The sequence below is a fragment of the Harpia harpyja genome, chromosome 21 (genome assembly GCF_026419915.1).
Source record: "Harpia harpyja isolate bHarHar1 chromosome 21, bHarHar1 primary haplotype, whole genome shotgun sequence".
NCBI lineage: Eukaryota > Metazoa > Chordata > Aves > Accipitriformes > Accipitridae > Harpia > Harpia harpyja.
In genome coordinates this window covers 8641508-8663423 of record NC_068960.1, presented here as the reverse complement: position 1 = coordinate 8663423, position 21916 = coordinate 8641508, and the positions used below count along the sequence as shown (strand labels likewise).

The 21916-nt window shown below is 39.7% G+C and overlaps 2 protein-coding genes across 4 annotated transcripts; one reads left to right on the top strand and one right to left on the bottom strand.

Annotated features, from left to right (window-relative positions):
• The first annotated feature begins 214 nt into the window (after positions 1-214).
• Positions 215-17261, top strand: EIF2AK1 (eukaryotic translation initiation factor 2 alpha kinase 1). 2 transcript variants are annotated; one of them, XR_008232776.1, is made up of 15 exons: positions 215-567; positions 1125-1283; positions 3136-3272; positions 4022-4053; positions 4513-4612; positions 5426-5506; positions 5915-6014; positions 7599-7650; positions 8366-8735; positions 9798-9909; positions 10127-10233; positions 15603-15723; positions 15853-15932; positions 16348-16577; positions 17061-17261. XR_008232776.1 is itself a non-coding variant. In XM_052772356.1 (15 exons), the coding sequence occupies exons 1-15, from the start codon at positions 471-473 to the stop codon at positions 17181-17183; spliced, it is 1905 nt and encodes a 634-aa protein (XP_052628316.1). In that variant the 5' UTR covers positions 217-470; the 3' UTR covers positions 17184-17261. The 2 variants fall into 2 exon arrangements, 1 of the variants encoding a protein (XP_052628316.1); XM_052772356.1 differs by having other exon boundaries at positions 217-567; positions 16344-16577.
• Positions 17262-17527: 266 nt separating this feature from the next.
• Positions 17528-21872, bottom strand: AIMP2 (aminoacyl tRNA synthetase complex interacting multifunctional protein 2). 2 transcript variants are annotated; one of them, XM_052772358.1, is made up of 4 exons: positions 21674-21872; positions 19921-20121; positions 18568-18799; positions 17528-18049 (listed from the first exon to the last, which is right to left on the bottom strand). In XM_052772358.1, the coding sequence occupies exons 1-4, from the start codon at positions 21806-21808 to the stop codon at positions 17664-17666; spliced, it is 954 nt and encodes a 317-aa protein (XP_052628318.1). In that variant the 5' UTR covers positions 21809-21872; the 3' UTR covers positions 17528-17663. The 2 variants fall into 2 exon arrangements, with proteins under 2 accessions (XP_052628318.1, XP_052628317.1); XM_052772357.1 differs by having other exon boundaries at positions 19921-20127; positions 21674-21871.
• Between the last annotated feature and the right edge of the window lie 44 nt (positions 21873-21916).

Below are 21916 nucleotides of genomic sequence, written 5' to 3'. Positions count from 1 at the left end.
CCAGCACCGCCCCTGTGCCGCTGCCGGGAGCCACTAGAGGGGGCTCGGCGACCACCCCCCACCCCATCCCGGTCAGGGCGAGGGGGCCGAGGGCGCCGCGACGAGGGGGCTCCCGCGGGGCGAAGGGGGCGGCGCGGGCCCGGGAGCCCCGCCGGGCGCGGCGCGGGCGATGCGGGGAGCCGCGGCCCCGCGCGGAGGTAAGGGGTCCCCGCCGGCCTCACTGCGTGAGGGGACGCCTCGGCTCCCCACTGCGAGGCCGTGGTGCGAGCCCCCTCCTCGGCCGTAGCCTTCCCGCCCGCGTCTGCCTGCCGGGCCGTATTCGCCCCTCAGCGATTTATCCCGCCAGTTAATGTTTTATTGCTCCGCGCTCGAAGAGCGGCCATAAACGCGAGCCCGGCCCCCGGGGCCGCCCACAGGGAGGCGGGCGGGCCCCGCCGGCTGGAGCGAAGGCCGGCACCCCAGCGCCCGGCATGTGGCGGAGGGGGTTCCCGCCGAGGGCCGCGGCTCCCAGCGCGCCGCCGCCCGCCATCGAGTTTCCTGAGGAGAGCCCGGAGCCGCGCTTTGACGGTAAGCGGGGCCCGCGGGGGCTGCCCTGTCCTCGGCGGGAGGTGTGGGGGAGCAAGGAGGGGACCCCCCCACTTCCCCTTCGCGCGGGTGACGGCGGGGCCCCCAGCCACCCCCCCCGCGGTTGGCAGGGCGGGAAAGAGGGCAGAACCGCCGCCTTCCCCTTTCCCTCCCTTCCCCATCGCCGCCGGGAAGCGGCAGCCGCGGGGGGTGATGCAAGAGCGGGCAGGCCCTTGGCAGCGCGCTGCCCTGCCCTGCGGCCGCTGCGGGAGCTCCCCCTCCCTCGGCGAGAGCCTCGTCCTCTCCGGTTAGCTTCTTCCCGGATGCACCTATAAAGATTAATTAGGTCCCGAATGAGTGTCTTAAACGTCTCGCTCAGTGGCAGCTCGTGTGGTGCCTTTTTGTGAGCCCGGGTTGTATTGAAGCCGTGGGGGTTGGTATGTTGTTTTGATGTTTTGGTAAACGGGCGCATATGTATGTGTGTGTGTATGTGTGTATATATATATATATATATATACATACTGAGACCTAAATTAATTCGTCTCCTTGTCCTTTTCCAGAATCGGATGTGCCGGCAGAGCTGCGAGTTGCAAACGGGTCGCAAAAGTTTGTGAATTTCACTTCGACCATCCAAAACCAGCTGCTGCTTGTGTCCCTGCTGGAGCATCTCTGCCACATGTACACGCACAACCCTGTTCATTCGAGGTGTTTGTTCCGAAGTTAGTAAGAGTAGTTCTTTCCTCTCTCTTAAACTGCCTTACTGCAATACGTACCAGATTCTTCTCTGCAGAATTACAGTGTAATAGCAATATAAAGCTGTAGCTCTCATCCCATTAGGACGAGCAATTCTGAGAAGGGGATGAGTACCCTGAATCAACTTAATTGGGAATGAGGACCTGTCTTATTTTTAAAAACAGTAACAGAACATTGTTGTAGATGCAAGGGTCAGACAGTTCTGTTCCAGCTAAATCGTGCGAGTTGCATCATGAGAAGGGTAGTGGGGTGAATTACCTAGCTGTTAATTCTGATCTAAAAACACAGGTAGAAGGGGAATTTAATAAAAATATTTATCAAGAAATAGCTGTAGCATAGTCTTCGCTAAGTCTTTCAAAATTATGGTCTGTGAAAATCAGAGTAAATGCCTTTTTAAGTCCTTCATTTTCCCTTAAAGTCTGCTGATACAATTCAGGGAGCTCGCATCTTTAGGTGTGAAGTGAAAATCTGTCTTTTGTGTATGTGACTTATCTTAGGTATTGTGTTCATTTAGGCACATACTTAATGCATTTGAGAAACAATCTCCAAGGTTTTTCTCCTTACTATACGTGATTATAGAAAATAAAATCTAATAGATTGCTTGTACTTAAAATTGAAGCCATTTATAGCATCCAGTAACAACAGTGCAGACAACTGTCATTTTTTCATTCTTGAAGTCTGATGTAGATGTTTGGCCCTGGGTCTTACCATTATCTCTGTCAAAACCAAAAATATCAGGGGAAGAAAAAAACCCCAACTAAATTTCCTCCTTTTGGGGGGGGGGGGGGGAATCAGCCTGGGCATCTTCCAAAGTATGTAGCTGCTTGGCTTCTCAGTGTACTTCTATGGGAAATGGCATTCCTCCGTTGGTATAGTTTAAACCAGTTTCCCAAGTGGAATAAGCCTGATGAACGAAAGAAATACATATTGCAGTAATCGTATCTGTCTTGTGGGTTTTGGCTGGTATATTCATGATGGCAAGGGTGGGTTTTTCCCATTTTTCTGGTGTGTGTAACTGCGTCCCTAAGGCTTGCATAGCAAAATTCCTGATTTCTTACAGGTTCACCTTCAATACATTTTATCTCCTTTAAAAGATAAAGTAATAGGTTGATTTTTGAAATACTGGTACCAAAGAAACATCTTAAAAAACAAACAAAAACAAACCAAAAACCCTCCAAAACTTAGGATCGAGTTTGTTTTAAGACCTTGGAACTCCTAAAACTTTGAAGTACATTTTTGTAGCATCTTTGCATTTGTACCATCTCCAGTATCTGTTAGGTTTTTATCTGCCACGTTGTTTTACTCCAACTGAGAAAGATGTGGTGCTTGACAGGGGGTGGAAGGGAGCGACTTCATTCTTTACTATGAGTATGCGTGCGAATGTGTGAGTTTGTATGTGAATTGGAAAATCTTGACGTTACCACTTTTTATTATAAACGTGTCCTCGTAATTGCGAGCAGGCTTTGAATTTCTCTTTTCACTGATCAGAATTAGTCCAAGGGTAACAAGTAAGCGAATGGGTGGAGGTTTGTATAATTCATCTGCTGAGATAAGGAAGAAGAGGAGATGCAGTTGTGACCATAAAGGGCATGGCAAATAACTGTATTATGCAAAGGGATTCCCACAGAGCAGCTCTAGTTTGGATTTAATTAGTTTTTATTGCTAAGAGTATGGGAAACGGCATTGGAGTAGGAGTGACTGTTCAGTTTTTCAGATGTGCTATCTTTCAAATAAGGTTTCTCATTTAAAAACCAACTGTTTACGTGGTCTTATTGGCAGACTTTATTTAATGTGACCTTTCTCTCTTCCTTTGTACAGTACTTCGTCAGGCTTTCACAAGAACAGGGTTGCTCTCCCCTTTCGCATTCTGTGATGAATTTAGTACTGTAAGACTGCAGCATAATAGAGCCATCACCGAACTAATGAAAGCAGCTAATCGACAAATACTTAATGGGGTAAGCTTTGTTAAATTTCTTTGGCAACCTCCGCATTAAGGAATTAACACATCATTGCATCCAAAGAAGCTTTGGTTTGGGGGTTCTTTTAACACTGGATTGGGTCTTTTTAATAATTATACAAAATGGTACTCCCATTCTACCTTAGCTGTTTGGGCTGGCACGTTCTGGTTCTATAGGTGCAAACCAAAGCTTTTAAAGCCAGCAATATTTTGTTCCTTATTAAATAATTTTTTTTAAATAAAAAAAAAATCTTTATATAAACACAGAAAAGGTGTTTTAAGTATTGCTACAGCTTTTTTCGACAATGGTCATACGTCCATTTTCAACTTTTAACTGTTCTAGTTGATGATGTTAACACCCTCGTATTTGTATTAGTGGAGGGCATAATTTGTATACTGTGTAATGTGCTTCAGGCTGAATCAGACCAGTTTGCTTATCTCGCTGCTAGAACTAAGCTAGTTAATTTTGTCTTAAGCACATTTTAGAGCCCTCATTTTACCCTGTTTGCCAGCAGAACTCTAAAAGGGCAGTAATCTCTCCAGCAGGGAGATGTTAGCAGATTACTGGTGGGATAATAATACTTTAATTTGGTGAAGCTCTCTGTAGAATGTGAATGGCTTTCAGTAACCTCATTTTTTTTCTAAGAACATAGTTGTAGTTTCTGTTTTGATTAAGCTGTCCGTTTGGCATGGTAGACCTCTTATTCTGTATGGCTTGTTTTTATGTTGGATTTTGTTGTTTCGTAGGAACTTGATAATGGAGATTCTCATGCAATTGGGTATGTATTCAAAGCATTTAGAAATATTAAACTTAACTCCTTCCCTAAAGTTCTGTGCTCCGCTCTGAATTTAATTAGTACTGCGTTTCATGTTTTGGCTCTGAAACGTAGGGGAAAAAAAGTGAAAATTTCTTCAAACTCTCAAAACAATCCAGTGAAAACTTCTTCTTCAGTACAACTCTCACAGTTAGTGCCACCATTCAGGAAAACAAGATTTATCAGGCATAAAGTTAAAGAAATCATCTTGATACCTATGTTAACACAGAGCTTGGATTTGTAGCACATGTGCATGCTGTTGCAGTCTGCTGGTGTTCAGTATTCGTTATGGTAATGTCAAAGCATTTTCTTTTTCTTCTCATAATGTAAATACTATTTCTAGATTATGTACACATGTAGCCTATATAATACCTTACTTATAAGTTGTAATTTAGTTTAATGCAGCCTAACTTTTTTGAATAGGGAAAAAGAAGTTCTCTTTGAAGCACAGACTTCACGATACTTGAATGAATTTGATGAGGTTGCAAGGCTAGGAAAAGGAGGATATGGTAAAGTATACAAGGTATTCTTTACCTTCCATTTATAACTGATCAGTTTATATCTAGTTTTTCTTTGAAATTTAGAGTTATTGTTTTGGCTGTTTTGTTTATTTTTCTAAGAGAAAACTAAAAGTACTCATTTTCCAGTAGGACAGGTGCAAACCTGCACGTGTGAAGGATGTTGGCATTTCATTTCAAAAGATGCTGGTTTCTGTTTGTCAGAAGCAGGCTATATCAGATGTTTTACTTTGTGTATTTTGACCCTTTTAAAGTGAATGAAAACTATTTCTTGTGTGAAGTGTGATATATTGACTTAAAACAGCCGCAGGAACTGATTAGTCTGCGCACCTCAATGTTCCAGTTGTGGCTGCTTGAAAAAAAGCAGCCTTAATATGAATGTGAACTGTCCAACCTGATGTTGAATTGTATTAAATACTTACAGCGTATGGCTGGCCTAAGGTTCCCCGCCACGTGGTATGTGCCATATGTAAGTGACAGTTGTGGTCTCACAGATTTATTGAGAACCTGTTTAAGCTGTTATCAGGACCTATCAGCATTTTCTTTTTTTTTTTAATTGATGGAAAGATAGCTGTAAAGCTGTGTATTTCACAAGGATTGGATTAGATGCTTGCAGTCCTGAAGGAAGGCAAAAATAGAGTATCCTTATTTTAGGCAGCTGGGGCCTAATCCCAGTTTCATTCTCTGATATGGGTGAGAGGTTATCTGAATGGAGTGCAGAAATTAATTTTTAGAAAATAGTTGGCTCTAAAGGATTTAATAATTCATTAATCTAAACACATTAACATCTAATTTTGTCCTATTGCAATTGTTTTCAGGTCAGAAACAAGTTAGATGGTCAGTTCTATGCTATTAAAAAAATTAACATTAAGAAGGCTACAAGAAGAGATTGCATGAAGGTATTCTCTTTCCTGTGTTTCATCTCGTGTTTTAACTCCCTGTCTGCTCTAGCTGATTCTTATTTAATTTAGTAATATAGTTAATATTTCCAAAAATATCAAAAATGTTAATAAGATTTTTTATGCATTCTGAGTTTCTAAAGATTTGACCCTATCAATACCTAGTAGAAAAAAGTAAATTAGAGGTATTTAAGTCCGTTAAAAGCAGCATATTATTAACTTGAATTTGATCATCTCTGCAACTATGAAAATCGTAATTTGTTTTAAAGCTTCCGAATTTTCTCTGTTACTGTAATAATTTTATCCGTTCTTTCTCTGTCAGACAGTTGGGGTTTTTTTGTTATCCGTTGGATTTACTAAGCACTCAGAATAAAGGACAGTCATGCTGTTTCTTTTTGGTCTTTTTAGGTGCTACGAGAAGTTAAAGTGCTGGCTGGGCTGCAGCATCCTAACATTGTAGGCTATCACACTGCTTGGATGGAACAAGTTCAAACAGTATGCCCAAAAGGAAAGTACAGCATATTGTGTAATTCTTGCTTGCATCCTGTTTATAACCTCTGTACTGTTATTTGCAGGAGAGTATTACTTCTCTGATAAAACAACTACTTTTTACAGCCAAACAAAAAAGCAAACTGCAGGTGACCATCAGGTCTTTATGTCTCTCTGGGCACTTCAGTCTTTTGCCTAATAACTTATGTGTTACGTAATAATGAATTTGGAACACTGGAAGTATTAGCTTTGCTTCTGGTAATATGTGAGGAGGATTTTAAAGTTGTGTGAAGTTCAGTGGAATGCAGTGAAAAACTTCTAATGCAAAAAGTAGTGACTTGACAAGGAGAAGAACAAATACTGAAGAATAAGCCACTTCAGATATTGGGGGGGAAAGTGATGGAGAAAAAAAACCCCACAAATTTGCTACCATGTTTTGAAATCTCAGAGTTGTAGCAAAACTAGAATAAGTTTCCCGCTATGCTTCTCTGTCTATCTGGAAAAGAGTTTAGAAGAACTGAAAGAACCTGGAAATAAATACTTTAATGGCAAAAAAAAAAAATCCCTCTTTTGCTTTCCACAGGAGTTTTTAAATTTGATGAATTGCATTTCATAGTTCCGCAGTGAGGGAGCAATCTGTGTTTTCTTGTGTGTCAGCTACTGTCTGTACCTGTTGAGAGTTTATCTACTTTTATGTTAATTTTAAACCTTCTTCCCTGCCCCCTTTTTTTTTTCCTCTTCAGTTTCTCTGTTCTTGGCTCTTCCCACACTTTGTCCTTTGGTCCCTTTGTAACCCTAATCCGTTCATCCCTTTCTTTCTTGTCCTTTTCCAGAATGCCTTTAGCAGTTAAATCTTTTGATCCTCTCTTAGTGGGAGGTTTGTTTATGCTCTATATGACTTTATTGCTTTCCAAGTCAGTAACTTGATGGCCAGTCAGCTATAAGCACAAAAGAAAATGCATAGAAGTTGACAGTATAGTAAAACTGACAAGACTTTTTAACTGATGATACTGAGAATCTCAAAGGATGCAACTTTTTAGTGCTAGGAGTACTTTACAAGTATTTAATGGTGATAATGTAAGTACATAACTAGAGCTATAGGTAGGTCCTGTGGTACTTCATGGTTTTCCTTGGCTTACGAGATTGGTGTTTCGTATTTGCCTCTGTGTGCTAAAACAAACTGCTTTTTCACATAAATATACAATTTTAATGAAAATTATTTCCAAAATATCAAGTACCTTCAAAACAGCAGCAGGGTGATGCAAAAGATGGTGGCTTGTGGAGTTGCTTCTTAAACTGTGTATTATCATATACATTTTAAGGCCTTATTTTGGACAGGCTAACTTCTAGGTGAATATCTAAGAAAGCCCAGTGCAACCCTTTCAGTGACCTTGTAGAATATTTATTCTCATTTAAGGAAGAATGAAAAACATATTAGGGTTTCCTCTTAGTAGGCTAACAAGCACCTTTTGCAGCAGCAGAAATAGAGAAAAAGATATCTACAGGTAAATTCAGTAAGATGCTGTAGCCTAAATGTTAATGTATAGTAAATACATGCATGCTTTGTTTTGTAAAATACCATATTTATCTTTTTGTCCAATAGATAAAACAATAATGGAGTTGCAGCCATTATCTTTGGAGCAAGAGAGTAGCAAGTAAGTATTATAAATCTCAATGATAACATTTATTTGGCTTTAACGTAAGGCTTTTTTTTTTTTTTAAAGTAATGTTAAAAGCGTACCAAATTCAGCATATATTGCACAAGTGCTTTTTGCTTCCAAATGATAACTAAAACAAGTCTTAATTATCCTTGTCATTGTTTCTCTTCTTGTTGCATAAGCTGAATAATATTACTGGGTACTTCTACCTTCTTTGGATCTCTCAGTTTCTGAGTGCCTGAACATAGTACTGGGCTTCAAGTTTACTTCAAAAGTTCTGTGCCAGTCAGCAACACTGATTAGTACTGTGGAGTCTTATTAGAGCGATGGGGCCTTCTGTTTCTCAGAAGTGTTGATTAGCCCTTTCAGTAAGGAGATGGAGTCCTATGAGAAATACAGTGTAACTTCCTAAGTTTAAAGGAATGAAGATGCATCATACTTCTGTCCAGTGAATGCTGTGACCTAGGACAGTACGTATCTATGAGCTGTCTGGGTCAGCTATGAGGAATCCCTGCTGGAGGAAGGTATTAAAAAGGCTGGACCCTACACTGCCAATTATGTAATCCTGAAGTTCTATATGGGGAAGCAGCTGAACTCTTACTCTGGAATGCAGTTTGCAATTGAAAAAAACTTTTCAGAATGGTGTATCACAAATAGATGGTATAAAACTGTGTACATATTTTGATTTATCTTCCTTACTTTATATTTTCAGTGATGACTGTCACATACAGAGTGTGGAAAGTGGTAGTTCAATTATCTTTGCTGACCTTACTTCACAAGAAAAGAAGTCCTGTGACAGTACCAGTCTTAGAAATCTGGGTAGTGAATCAGTACAGAATATGTGCGTAAGGAATGATTTTATAAACAGCAATAGTGAAGAGTTTATGAAACCAGATAAATGTGAGTTACCCATGGAATTACAAGAAGACTCTGTAAGCAGTGTTAGCAGTAGATCAACTGATGTGAAAAATCATCCAGCACGGGGACCTCATTGTCATCTGGATCAAGATGCTAGCACTGAAAGCAAGTCCTGCGCTGAAGAATGCTCCAAGAATGATGTAGCGCTCTGTGGAGAGTTTGAGGTAAATACAGTTCTCTTTAGATATAAACTGCTGTCTAATTTAATGATGTTTGTAAAGTAGAGTTTGGTAGATAGAGGAAAGATTTATAATGATAAATTTTTAAAAAATGAAATTACTGCAATTAGAGCCAAAAATACAGACAATTTTTACTTAAGTGTGTAACACCATTACAAGGAAGCTGACCAGAGGAGCTGGCAAAACTCAGCATACAAGAAAGTTTCCATGAATTAGTTACCTTGGGTCCTTTCAAAGTACCTACATGAATAAAAAGTACTACTCCTGCATTAAAAAAAAAAAAAAAATCAAACTTGAAATCAGAATTCAGTAATGGTGGCTAATTCAGATATTATTGATGAAAGTGTCTAGGTATGTAAGGTGGTGCCTAGACAGTATAGGATTACATGTGAAAAAAGAGAGAAGCAGATTTGGGCAGGGAATCACCACTCTGCCTATGTTTCTAAAACTTCGTTGGCATTCATACCACTGAAATGTTTTGTATAACACAGCCAGCTCTGGAATGCTTCAAGCTTTTGCTATCATTTGGAGTTTCCTCTTGCAAGAAATCCAAGGTTTTAAAGGTGTTTGCTTGAGTTGTCCAGGTTATCAAATGAACTAGTACATTATCAGAAACTGAGTATGAAGTTACATATATTAATAAATAATAAAATTCCATATCAAGAGATTGACATTTTTTGCTATTTTATATTAATTACTCTTTTCTTAAGCCAGAATGAACCTCTGTTCAGTATGTCTAGAAGACTTTAAACTATAATTTGAATATTAAAGTATGTAGGTGGCTGTTTTGTTAGCTTTTATCATACAACAATTATTAAAATTTGAGGAACAAGTAAAAAAAAAAAAAAGCCGAAACTAGACAGCATCGTTGAATCTGCTTCTGGAATGCAGTAGATCAGTAATACTGTATTTGATGTCATTTTGGTATCTAACTGGTTTTTTTAGTTTAACTAACAAATTTTGTTGTTATTAGCATTAAAGAAAATAACTAAGGAAATACTATTCATATTACAGTGGCAAAATCATGGACCATTATTTTTCTGTTAGGTGGAGTATCGTTTGATGCTTCATATACAAATGCAACTGTGTGAAATATGCTTGTGGGACTGGATTGTTGACCGTAATAAAAGATGCAATGAGAGAACAGAGGAAACTTCCAGTAAGTTTCTTTCCTTTTTGGCATTTTGAGATTAGTGACTTTTTGCTGTTTCAAAAATATTGTCTTAGGAGAAGCACGGGAAATTCCATTTTTAAACTATGCTGTTAAAAATTTCTTCCACATCATAAATAAACAGAATTCAACAAGACATACCACCATAAACTTAAATAACTCGGTACAATTAGCTGAAATAACTTAGATTTTAAATTGTTTTAAGGTCCATACCATCTTGTCGATGTCCGCTGGACAATGAAAATTTTTCAAGAGTTACTGGAAGGAGTATGCTATATCCACAGCATGGGAGTGATGCATCGAGACATTAAAGTAAGTTCATCGAATTATTACTTGAGGTTCAAGAAAACACATTATGGGAGGATGAAAGCAACTTCATAGTTAAATTTGAGATGACCTGGGGTCTTAAGAATTTAGCTATGTTACATATGAAAAAACACATTGTCTTCTCTATACCAGTATCGTACTTACTTTACTATAAGCATAGTACTCAATCACATTGACTTACAAGTGAATTATGATTAAGCTGTGGAAATGTTTTCTCCTTTGTGAAGCCATTTTCTTGTCCCGAGCAGGGATGGTCAGATTGGTTTTGTTTTGTCTTGGTCTCTCCTTAACCAGGGTAGGACCTAAATTACCTAAAAAAAAATTCTTTCAGGTAATTATAAAAATAAGCAAAGCTCCTTGACTACCCCTCAATTTGCTAACAGCGTATCAGTTAGCTTTTGAAAATATGTTCAAGTTATAGTTACTTGCTTTTAAAAAAGAAAAAAATTCCCTCAGTTGCAAATAATTGCTGTCTTTCAAAATGGTTGCTATCTCCTCTAAGGGACTGAAATTGTGGGTGACGTTAGTGACTGAATGAAAAGTTTTGGTTTCCTTCCTATTAAGAGTAACAAAGAGCAGGCTTAAATAACACTTTGAATGATTAGAATAGGATGCCCTTTGTATGTTCCTGTGAAGGTTTTTTTGAAATCTAATCATAAGAATAGTTTTGACTTACTGGCTGGCTTAAATGTGAAGCACAGGTAAATATATCTTGCTTCCCCCCCCGCCCTTAAACTGACAGACTCAAATAGCAAGGAACTGAATGTGTGTTTTCCTGCTCTGCTTCCTACAGAGGTTCCCTGCATCTGATATGGTAGCTATATGAGGAAATTAGTGTAAAAATCATCTTGATTATTAAAACTCCACATGTGGAAACTTGGAACTACTTGGAAAGACACAATCTTTGTTCTGGATTAATTTTAATTTTTCTGCCAACTGTTTCAGGATCAACAGTTTTTCAGTTTGCTTTCTTGTTTAGCATCCTCATGGCCTTATTGTCCGAAGTCCTGGTAGTTGTATAAAGAATTCCATACAGTTACTGGGAGCCTGTTTTTGAGCCAGTGCTCATTGTTTTTACTGTATATTCTTCTAACAGTGACTTTGCGGATATCTCACAGAGACAGTAATTTCTGTGATAATGTTATAAGAAAGCATCTTAAAGCATTTGAAATTCTGAGAACAGAAGTCCAGTGGGTGGATGCCCTTGATTATCTCTTTACTTCAGTGGATATGAGAAGCTTAGCAATGTGTTCAACAGTGCTCTATCTTTTAAATTTGATCTGCATTGAAGAAATGAAGAGAGTGGGGTTTGCCCATCTCTTGTTAAACTGTTCATGTCTGCTTTATACTCTTAACAGAAGATCAACTATTTCCTTTATGCCACCTGAGCAGGCCTCATGAATAGCCGTTTGTCCTTCTTGATCTTGGGTATTTACGTTGGCTCCATTACTTAATAGTAAACGGATGCAACCCGTGTTGATTGGAGAACCTAAAATTCTGCTCACTTCAGATGATGCTGTGCACATTGCAACATGAAGGGCGGTTCTTCCACAAGTTGGACTGACAAAGTTCATGTTTGCTCCAGAGGCAGTTGAAGTTGCTGTTACCTCTGTGTTTGGTGACTCTGCAGCTCTGTGAAGAGGTGTCCAGCAAGATTTGTCGGTGTCCTTTAAATTAAGATAATACTCAGAAAGGATGCATATAGGTGGAAAGGCATTATCAGACTGTTGGCCTAAACACAGAAGACCATCATATTTGTAATTACTCATTTCAGGATTTATCTGATGTCTTACATTTTGCAAGATACAGAGACACTTTTCTATATTATCCTGTGAAGTTGGTTGATTTCTCTGAAATTTGTCTGAAATGGATGTCCCAGCTGTAAGTACTAGGTAAATTTAGTAGGAGAAGTTGAAGTGCTGTGTAGCCTCTTGTTACTTCTGTAAAACGTTTTAAGTTAATTTCTTTTTATTAAGGTAAAATTACTTAGACTAAAACTTCTGGACTGGTAGGGCATAACATAGTAACAGGTCCCAAAACTTCAGTTGTTAGAACAAATTTTATGAGTTGCCATGACCTCACAGAAGCTTGGTCATTAACTTATATTTGTTAACCACAGCTTCTCTGTGCCCAGCAGGAATGCCTAAGATGGTGTTAATGCCCTCAGTTCCTCTATTTCCTAGTTTTATAGTATGAGAAATGAGTCATTGTAGTTCAGCTTCAGGCCAATGAAGCTCACAGGAGAAGTGTAAGCAAGCAGAAGTTCCATCTCATCTGTACATACAGACATAATCTGGCAGTGCTTGGGCCTCTAGATTATAAAATCTTAGAATGGTTTGGGTTGGAAGGGACCTTTAAAGATCATCTAGTCCAACCCCCCCTGCCATGGGCAGGGACATCTTCCATGAGATGAGGTTGCTCAAGGCCCCATCCAAGCTGACCTTGAACAACACTTCAGTGATGGGGCATCTGCAACTCCTCTGGGCAGCCTGTTCCAGTGCCTCACCACCCTCACTGTAAAAGATGTCGTCTTTATATCCAGTCTAAATCTTACCTTCTTTCAGTTTAAAACTTGCCCCTTGTCTTGCACTGCTGGCCCTGTTGAAAAGTCTCTCTCTGTCTTTTTTATAAGCCCCCATTATATATTGAAAGGCCACAGTAAGGTCTCCCTGGAGCCTTCTGTTTTCCAGGCTGAACAACCCCAACTCTTTCAGCCTTTCTTCATAGGAGAGGTGTTCCAGCCCTCAGATCGTTTCCATGGCACTCTTCTGGACCCACTCTGACAGGTCCACGTCTGTCTTGTGCTGGGGACCGCAGAGCTGGACACAGGACTCCAGGTGGGGTCTCACCAGAGCGGAGTAGAGGGCAAGAATCATCTCCCTCAACCCTCTGGCCGTGCTTCTTTTGGTGCAGCCCAGGATACAGTTGGCTTTCTGGGCTGCGGGAGCGTATTGCTGGATCATATCCAATTTTTCATCTACCAGTATCCCCAGGTACTTCTCTGCAGGGCTCTTTGCAGCATAAGAAGTATATTCAACAATTATTAGTGTTGTGTGTCTGAGTCAAGAGATACTACTTCTGGTTATGGTTTCTGTTCATATTGAGTAAACCAAAATTCACTTTCAAAATTATCAATAGATGTGATTCCGCCATATGTTGTATTAAGTCAGGTATACTATCATTTGGGGGAAGAAAATTTATGTGATTGTTTGAACTATATGTAGCATCTTACTTAATAGCCATTTGTGGATATTGCTAGAATTTGTCTTTTTTAAACTCATGAGAGTGTTAATTAGCCATCCTGCACCAATGTCTCTACAGAGTTCAACTGTGCTGTGGGTGCGGATGAATGGCCCTAGTTTTGAGTTGCCACCAATAATTTAATTTGATATCACCTATTTCATTTATTGGAAGAAATACTGAATAGTGTTTTATACTCACTTTTCCCATTCCATGTGTGATTTAATAGATCTGTTTTAAACTTAACAGTTTGTCTTGTGGTTTATATTTAGTGATTCCTTGAATAGAAGCCATTCCAAATTTTCAGCATTCATGTCACCAGTCTATGCACAATTTTCCAGTTCTTGTACATGCTCTTTGAGATAGGAGACTCAGAACTGCACACGGTACTGAAGATAGCCGTGTATTAATTCATATGGTATCACAATGTTTTCTTCTTTATCTCCCTCTCCCCCCCAGTAATTGGTAATGTACAATTTGGTTTATGTACTGCTATTGAGCATTTTTAGAGCTGCCTGTTAACCATGCTTAAGTAAGAGTCAACACAGAGACAGTTGTTACATATTTAAAATTGGGATTATTCTTCCCTTCATTTACATTTTCATGTTTATTTGCACTGAATTCCTTTTGTCATTATACTTCCTGCAAGATCCTTCCACAGTTCTTTGCATTCAGACCTCATCTTGATTTCTCTGAATGATGTAGTACTGCCAGCAAACTTTTGTCATCTCAGCATTCACCCTTTTCTACCCATTTACAGAGGTGTTGTTCAGCATAGTTCTCGGCAGATTCATACAAGAATCTGTTGATGATACCCTTTGCTGTGAAGGCTGACTATTTATCCCTATCTTTTCTTTTATGTCTTTAAACTAGTTATGTATGTGGGGACCTTCCCTCTTTTGTTCATTTTTTTAAAAAGTAAGATTTCTTAATCTAAAAGTATTTTCAAACACAAATTATAATCCTGCTCAAGTGGTTACCTGGAGGGAGAGGAGGTCTATAAGGTGTAAGGGTCCTTCCAAGCACTTGCTGTTTCACCGACAGGATGATCAGCTAGTAAAGCTTCAACAGTGCTATTGTCATCTTCCATTATTACTCCATATAGCTCTTCATGGTGTGAATTTTATTTCCTCTGCCCACAGGAAAACACAGTGGCAGGCCTACTGGCTCCCTTATGTTACTCATAGACAAGGGAATTGTAATTTTTGTAATGCAAATCCATAATCAGAAATAGAGGATTTGGAATCTGGCACTTGAACAGTGTCGTTCTTTGAGACGTTGCAGGATGTCTGGTTCTAGCATAGCTTTGAAGTAACCGCATTATTCAGTGCAACATTTTAAAAGTACTATAAAACCAGCAAATTTCTACTTAGTAGAAAAAAAACCCCTGTACTAAGCAATAGTGCTATCACTTCTCATCCAAATGTCCCTAAGCTCAGAAACCATGTGATACAGACTTTGTAAAACCAGTAATTTTGTATTATGTTTTCTTTTATCTGGCAAGTATGGGGGTTTTTTTCTAGATACATAATGCTAGTATTTCTCCTCCTTAGTGGTCCGAAAGCCAAAATATTTGGATAAAATTTCAGTTTTTCCAGTCAGTGGTCTTTACTCAAGTCTCTTATAATTTTGGGTTTTTTCATAGCAACTTCCCAGAACCAAGTAGCATGTTACAGCTGTGCTTATCATATAGAAAAGTATATTTTGTTTTACGTTATGTCTAGCCCAAAGATAATATTTAGTCCTCCTTCCTGCTACATCAGTTGGTCTAATTTGCTGTCTGCTCTTGCCTGTTCACGTTAACATTACTGTTCTGCAAATTTCTCATTTTCTGCTGACACCCACACACACACTTTATCTTTCCGCTAAATCTTTGGTTTTCCTGTTTTGCTTTTCTTCCTTTTTTCTAGATCCTTCATAGGTGGTCTTTCTGCCCAAATGGTGTTGCTAACGCATAATTTGGTATCAGCTATGACTATTTTTTTTCTCTCTCGCTAATGAAAGTATTAAATAATTATCTTACACCTGTGAAACACTGGATTTTATAGACTTTGAAACAGCTGAAATGTCATAATTCTTTATATAGATAGATTTTATACTGCCTTGTTTTGTAGCCCAGAAATATATTTCTACATGGATCAGATCATCATGTAAAAATAGGAGACTTTGGATTAGCCTGCAAAGACCTTCTTTGGGATGATGCAGACCAGTGGTTTAAGACAGAAAGGATAAATGGTAAGAGAAAAAAGCTTCATGGGTTTCAGTGTTTTAAGTTTCTATGATATTAAAACCGTTAAATATTAAATTAAGTGAAATGGTAACAATGTAACACTAGCTGAGTAAGTCTAAATTGCCTTTTCAAAGGATTGACGCATACTTCAGGAGTGGGGACTTGCCTCTATGCCTCACCAGAACAATTGCAGGGATCCCACTATGATTTCAAGGTAGGGAGGTTTTGGTGTTTTGTGTTTGTTTGGTTTTTTTTTTCTATTTACACATGATGATAGATAATAGGAATAAAACAAGTCTTCCAGTAGGTAAATACATAATATTTGGTAAATACATAAATATTCCTCCTACTGTTACACATAATGTTGTTGTTGAAACATGGATTTCAACTTTGCCTTCTAGTTTGCTACTAATGCAAAAATTATTTGTGTTTCTAAGATAATCTTGAGGAATGTATATAGATTTGAATTTGTGTTCCTTTAGTAGTGTCATGATACTTTTCATATCATCATGAAACTTCATTGTTGCGCAACTCCTTCACATTGTGAATTTTTTATGAGAAAAAAATCTAGTAAGTAATTAAAAACAGCAGTTATCCCAGAACTTTTTCTTCACCCCATTACCAGTCAGACATGTACAGCATGGGTGTTATCCTGCTAGAACTCTTTCAACCGTTTGGAACAGAAATGGAAAGAACAGAAGTTCTTACACATTTAAGGAATGGCCAAATTCCTCATACTTTCTACAAAAAATGGCCTATTCAAGCCAAGTATGTTAAACTCCTCACCAGTCAGAGATCTACAGAAAGACCAACTGCTGCTCAGCTGCGTGAAAGTGAACTATTTCATACCACAGAACATGTAAGTTATGCCAGTAACCTCAACCTTTACAGGATAAACAAATATAAAAAGAAAATGCCCTTTGTTTCCCTGCCTGTATTATGTTTTTTTTGTTTTAACTTAAGAGGATTTGTGTGATTGAGACTCTTCTCTGATTACAGTATTTAGGCCACTGTATTAATGTTTCTGGTGTCTTTGCAATGAGATAAATGGTCATTAAGTATAGGTAACTTTATAAAGACTGGACAGTTGATTTATGTACAGCTTGAGGTATTTATAGGTCAGAAAAGCTTTTTAAGCTTTTCATCAGCTCTGCAGAATCTCTTATTTTCCCTTTCCTTGCCACACTTTTTTGTTTGTGGATTAAGTTGTAGAATCAAATATGCAGAATAGCTGTGGTGCTGCAGAATGTGTCTGTAATGGATTGCAAACACAATTCAAATAGGTTAATAAGGCTTTATCCTTGCCTGTCGATAAATGACGTAAACTGACTCTCATTTTCAGGTTATTTCTAACCTACAACAGAAGGTGAAACAGCAAGAGGAAGAAATAGAGAAACTGAGAGAGAGAATAAGACTACTTTCTGAAGAACAAGGTGAACATATGAGACTAGGTTCTCCTGTTTAAGTACAGGAAGAACTAACCTCTATTATATGCTAAGTTATATAAAATGTTTCTTTTTTTACATAAAAATATTTCAATGCATTTTGATTTTCCTGTCTGTTCTTTAAAGGTATTCATCTTTTTATCTTAGTTCAGAAGTCTCCAGTCAACAGAAAGGATTCATGTTGCACTTGGCCTCAGTACAATTTAACTTGTGTAAATAAGCATTTGGGTTACAGGGAAAAATAGAAGGAAAAAGGAAAAGCACAGCCTGTATTTACATAGGACTACTTTAGATACCTTATAATCATTAAACAAACATACATGTTATGCATCAGTTACAAAAAAGGAAGGTCACACCCAAAAGGTAGTTGTCATGTTTTTATTGACTTGAGAATTCTGTCCAACTGTAGTACTTGAATACATCTCAGAAAGGACTCAAACCACTACAGCAGGCATGAGGTGGAGTAAGATTAAAATAACACCGTTATGAAGAGTACAGGCTTATTTTAGTAGCTTCATAAGAGAAGTGAAAGGTGCCAAGTTCTCACACGACTTCATCCATTTTTGCACATTGGCTGGGGCGGCATTTGCGCTACCTGTCTGCTGAAGTGCACACCATGCAACAATGTCTGCTACGGTGAGTTCATTTCCCACCAACCACGGTGTCTTGCCCAGGGCAGCATTCATAGAGCGCAAGACTGCTCCTTTTTCCTTACTGCTACCTTCTTTTAGCTGGAAGATGGCTGTATCAACCCAGCTGTCAATCAGAGTTGAAGTAACTGCATTGTACTTCTGGCCAAACAGGGAAAAGAGAAATCTAGCGATGTTCCCCTCTCCTTCAATAGGGCACATTGTTTGAATGCTAAACTTCATCTGGGGTTTTGGAACTGAAATTAAGAAAAGAAAAAAAAGTGAATACCACATGGTAGAGAAGTTAAATGTAATGGTAATTCTATGATGTATTTTGTTTGTGATGCCAGCAACACTGTTAACTTCATTAACCTGATGAACAGTTTTCAGTTTTCTTAGTGTAAATACTTAGACTAAGGTGGGAACCTGGGATAAAGAGATCACTTTTTGCAAACTTCAGCCCAATCTCCCACCTCATTTCTATTCTGGCTAACTTATTTGTAGAAACTGAAAAACACTTCTATAAAAAAAGGCCCTGTGGGTACAACCAACCATGTAAGTGCCACACGTATTTTAATAGCAGTAACCACAAACAAGAATCTTCCCCCTCTGTCCCCATCATCATTCACAGCTATAAAGAGAGAGCAAAAATAGTATCTGCAGTACATATCCATCATGTGTCAGCACAAAGCATCTGTTGTCACAGTTTTATAGCACAAGTTTCATTTTCTCACCTATTGTAAAATACTGATCTACAAGATAACTTCATTCTTACCATCCTTCCAAATAAGAGTAAAGCCCAACTGATATTCGTGACGTGGCTGCTTCTTAGTCTGCTCTCCAAAGCATTTCAAGAGGTTTTCTGGCACGCTTTTCACTGATGAATGTGTGTGAACAGCTGATAATATTTTATAGCGTTCACAAAGCAGGCTGTGTAGTACTAATAATGACAGTGGAGGTAGAGAAGGATTTGCGTTGATTACAATATCTTTCAGGGCACCATAATCCTGAATGGAAAGTAAAACATTCAGCAGGTAAGACACATTGCAGATCAGACTTTGAAGTAGCAGAGTTTTCATTTGACACCAAAATGTACATAGTCATGCATGTGTATATCTGAAATTCTAATGATATTCAAATAAATCAATTCAAGTTTGGACATTTAAAATTTGTTTAAGCATTTAAACATCTTCCTTCCACAACATATAATTCAAGAACATGACTGAGGTAAATTCTAGTCCAATCTGAAAGCAAAGTTAAAGTTTCCAGTTGGTAACAAACAAGAAACCAACTGTCATAATTTCAAAATCAACCACTCTAGCTTGGAACTACATCCAAATGAGAATATATAGCATTTAGTATTTATAAATGTTTGTATCTATAATCTGGATGCCTGTTGTAGTTTAACCCCAGCCAGCAACTAAGCACCATGCAGCCACTCATTCGTTCCCCCCCCACCCAGTGGGATGGGGAAGAGAATTGGAAGGAAAAAAGGTAAAACTTGTGGGTTGAGATAAGAACAGTTTAATAGGACAGAAAGGAAGAAAATAACAACAACAACAATAATAAAATGACAATAAAAGGATTGGGATATACAAAACAAGTGATGCACAATGCAATTGCTCACCACTCGCTGACCGATGCCCAGTTAGTTCCTGAGCAGCGATCCCTGCCCAGGCCAACTCCCCCCAGTTTATATACTGGGCATGATGTCAGATGGTATGGAATACCCCTTTGGCCAGTTTGGGTCAGCTGTCCTGGCTGTGTCCTGTGCCAACTTCTTGTGCCCCTCCAGCCTTCTCGCTGGCTGGGCATGAGAAGCTGAAAAATCCTTGACTTAGTCTAAACACTACTTAGCAACAACTGAAAACATCAGTGTGTTATCAACATTCTTCTCATGCTAAATCTAAAACATAACACTGTACCAGCTACTAGGAAGAAAATTAACTCTATCGTAGCCGAAACCAGGACACTGCCCAAAACAAAATGGCAGTTGTAGGTTATTTGTAAGGATATAAGACTTGAATATTAAGTTCTGAGTGTCCCAGGTTTTAATGCCACCCTTCCAACCCTGAAAATCTGAGAGCAAAGAAAGTACCTATCAACATATACGCTCAAGTAAACTTACCTTTCCAAGCATCAAATCTAAATCTGCTCCGTTTGTTGTCAAAGGAGAACATTCATCAGTTTGAATTATATTAGTTACATCAAAGTCAGCATCTGGGGTTTGTATCATCTTTGAGAGACCATCGACAGCACTCTTCAGTTCATACAAGCGTTTTAGAATCTCCTCCTGGCGGGATTCAAGTGCTTGAAGTGACGGGTCAACCTCTTCCTACAGAGGACGAAAAAACAAGGTCACATAAATGGTCACTCAGCACAGTGTCACAATCATCCGCAGCTCACTTGACAGTAAGTTCTGAAGGACCTTAAACACATTCAAATAACCAGAACGTCATGGAATGTCATGATCTTATGTCTCTTAGTTGTCTCTCTTCTTTTGTCTGTATGAATGTGGTGAGAGATGGGTTATTTAATCAAATCTCCGAAATCTTCCTGCTTAACTTTTTCTTTTTTAAACCACTAGCTACAGCAAACTCCGTAACGTGGTTAAGAATCAGACCACGACCACAGAAACTTTAAGTTGGCAGTGAAGTGCTGTATTAAAACCTGAAAAACCAAAGTCAGCTTGTCAGGATTCTCTTCAGCCCAGAAGAGCAGACTGATAAGAGTTTGTGTTGAGGCTGCCAAACAAGGAAACTTTTTGACAATTCAGGTAGTTAATAGTAAAAAAACCTGCAGGTTTAGATGGATGGTGTACCATACGAAATCACTCTTTGTAGCCATTCTTTGTTTCAGAGAATATAAAGTATAGAGAAAAAAAGACCATCGGCTTTGTTACATGTTAATCCCAATGCATCTTTCTGTTATCTCAAATATCTTGCAAGTCTCTTATGTTACAATGCTACCTCTTTTAAAAGATGAAAAATATATTCCTGTGGGAGGTTTTACATCTACAAACTTACAATAATATTAAAGAAAAATCTATACAAATAATCCAATTCTAAGCATCCTGAATAAGGATTAACAAAACCCAACTTACTGACCAGAATTCCTTCTTTCAGTCTCATGGATAAAGAGATAACAGGCAAGGTATCCAAGTGAAATCTTGATACCCACTTACACAATATTCTCAAAGACAAGACACGGAAATGCCTCTTAAGCGACCATTATTTGGCTAGTACGCAATTCCATGAAATAAAAATCACTCTCAGAGGAGACTGGTCGTTAATACTTTGCTGTTGCAAGGGGAGGGCATCTTAGCAGGCGCTCCTGTGAAGTTCTGCCCCAAGTCTGCTCCTACTCAAGGATCTCCACCAGCAACCTGCGTGAGGAAAGCAAGTACTGAAAAGATGAGATGGCATCGAGCTAAAAACGGCCACGAGCAGCCTAGAAGAACTGAAAGCATTCCTGACACTGGGGAGAGGCTGAAGTCAACTAGATTAACGCAAGATAACATTTCGCGTTTTTACCCGATTTAAGAAAGAAGGAACTGAGACTAAAAATAGAAGGTGTGTAGCTGGCTAGTTCCCATCTCAACAGCAGAAAAGAAAGCAGACCCGAGCCAAGAGAGTGACGATGCAGCAGGAAGGGACAAGGCCTGCCGGGACACAGTCACCGAAAGCACGGGCCCCGCCCGCAGCTGAACACCGGCCCAGCGCGGCCGGAGAGGGGCCCGCCAGGCTCCCCGCCAGCGCGGCCCCAGGCGCCGGCCCGCCGCCCGGGGCCGAGCACTGCGGGCCGCGGCCTGAGCAGGCCTTCCCGCCCGCCCCGCGGCCGGCCAGGCGGGGTGGGCCCACCCGCCGCCCCCTCGCTCCTACCTGCGGCAGCGGCGGCGACGCGGCGGTCGAGGGGAGGCGGTGGAGGTTGGGCAGGCGGTACATGCAGGCGGGCAGCTGCTCCGCCAGCACCTCCCCGCCGACCCTGTGGAAGGGCCTCACCTTGTACATGGGCATGGCGGCAGCCGCCCGCACCGCGCACCCGCTCCCGGCCCGCCGGCGGGCCCGCCTACCCGCTGCATCCATTGGGCCAGACGGGAGCACGGCGTCTTACTGACTCACCCG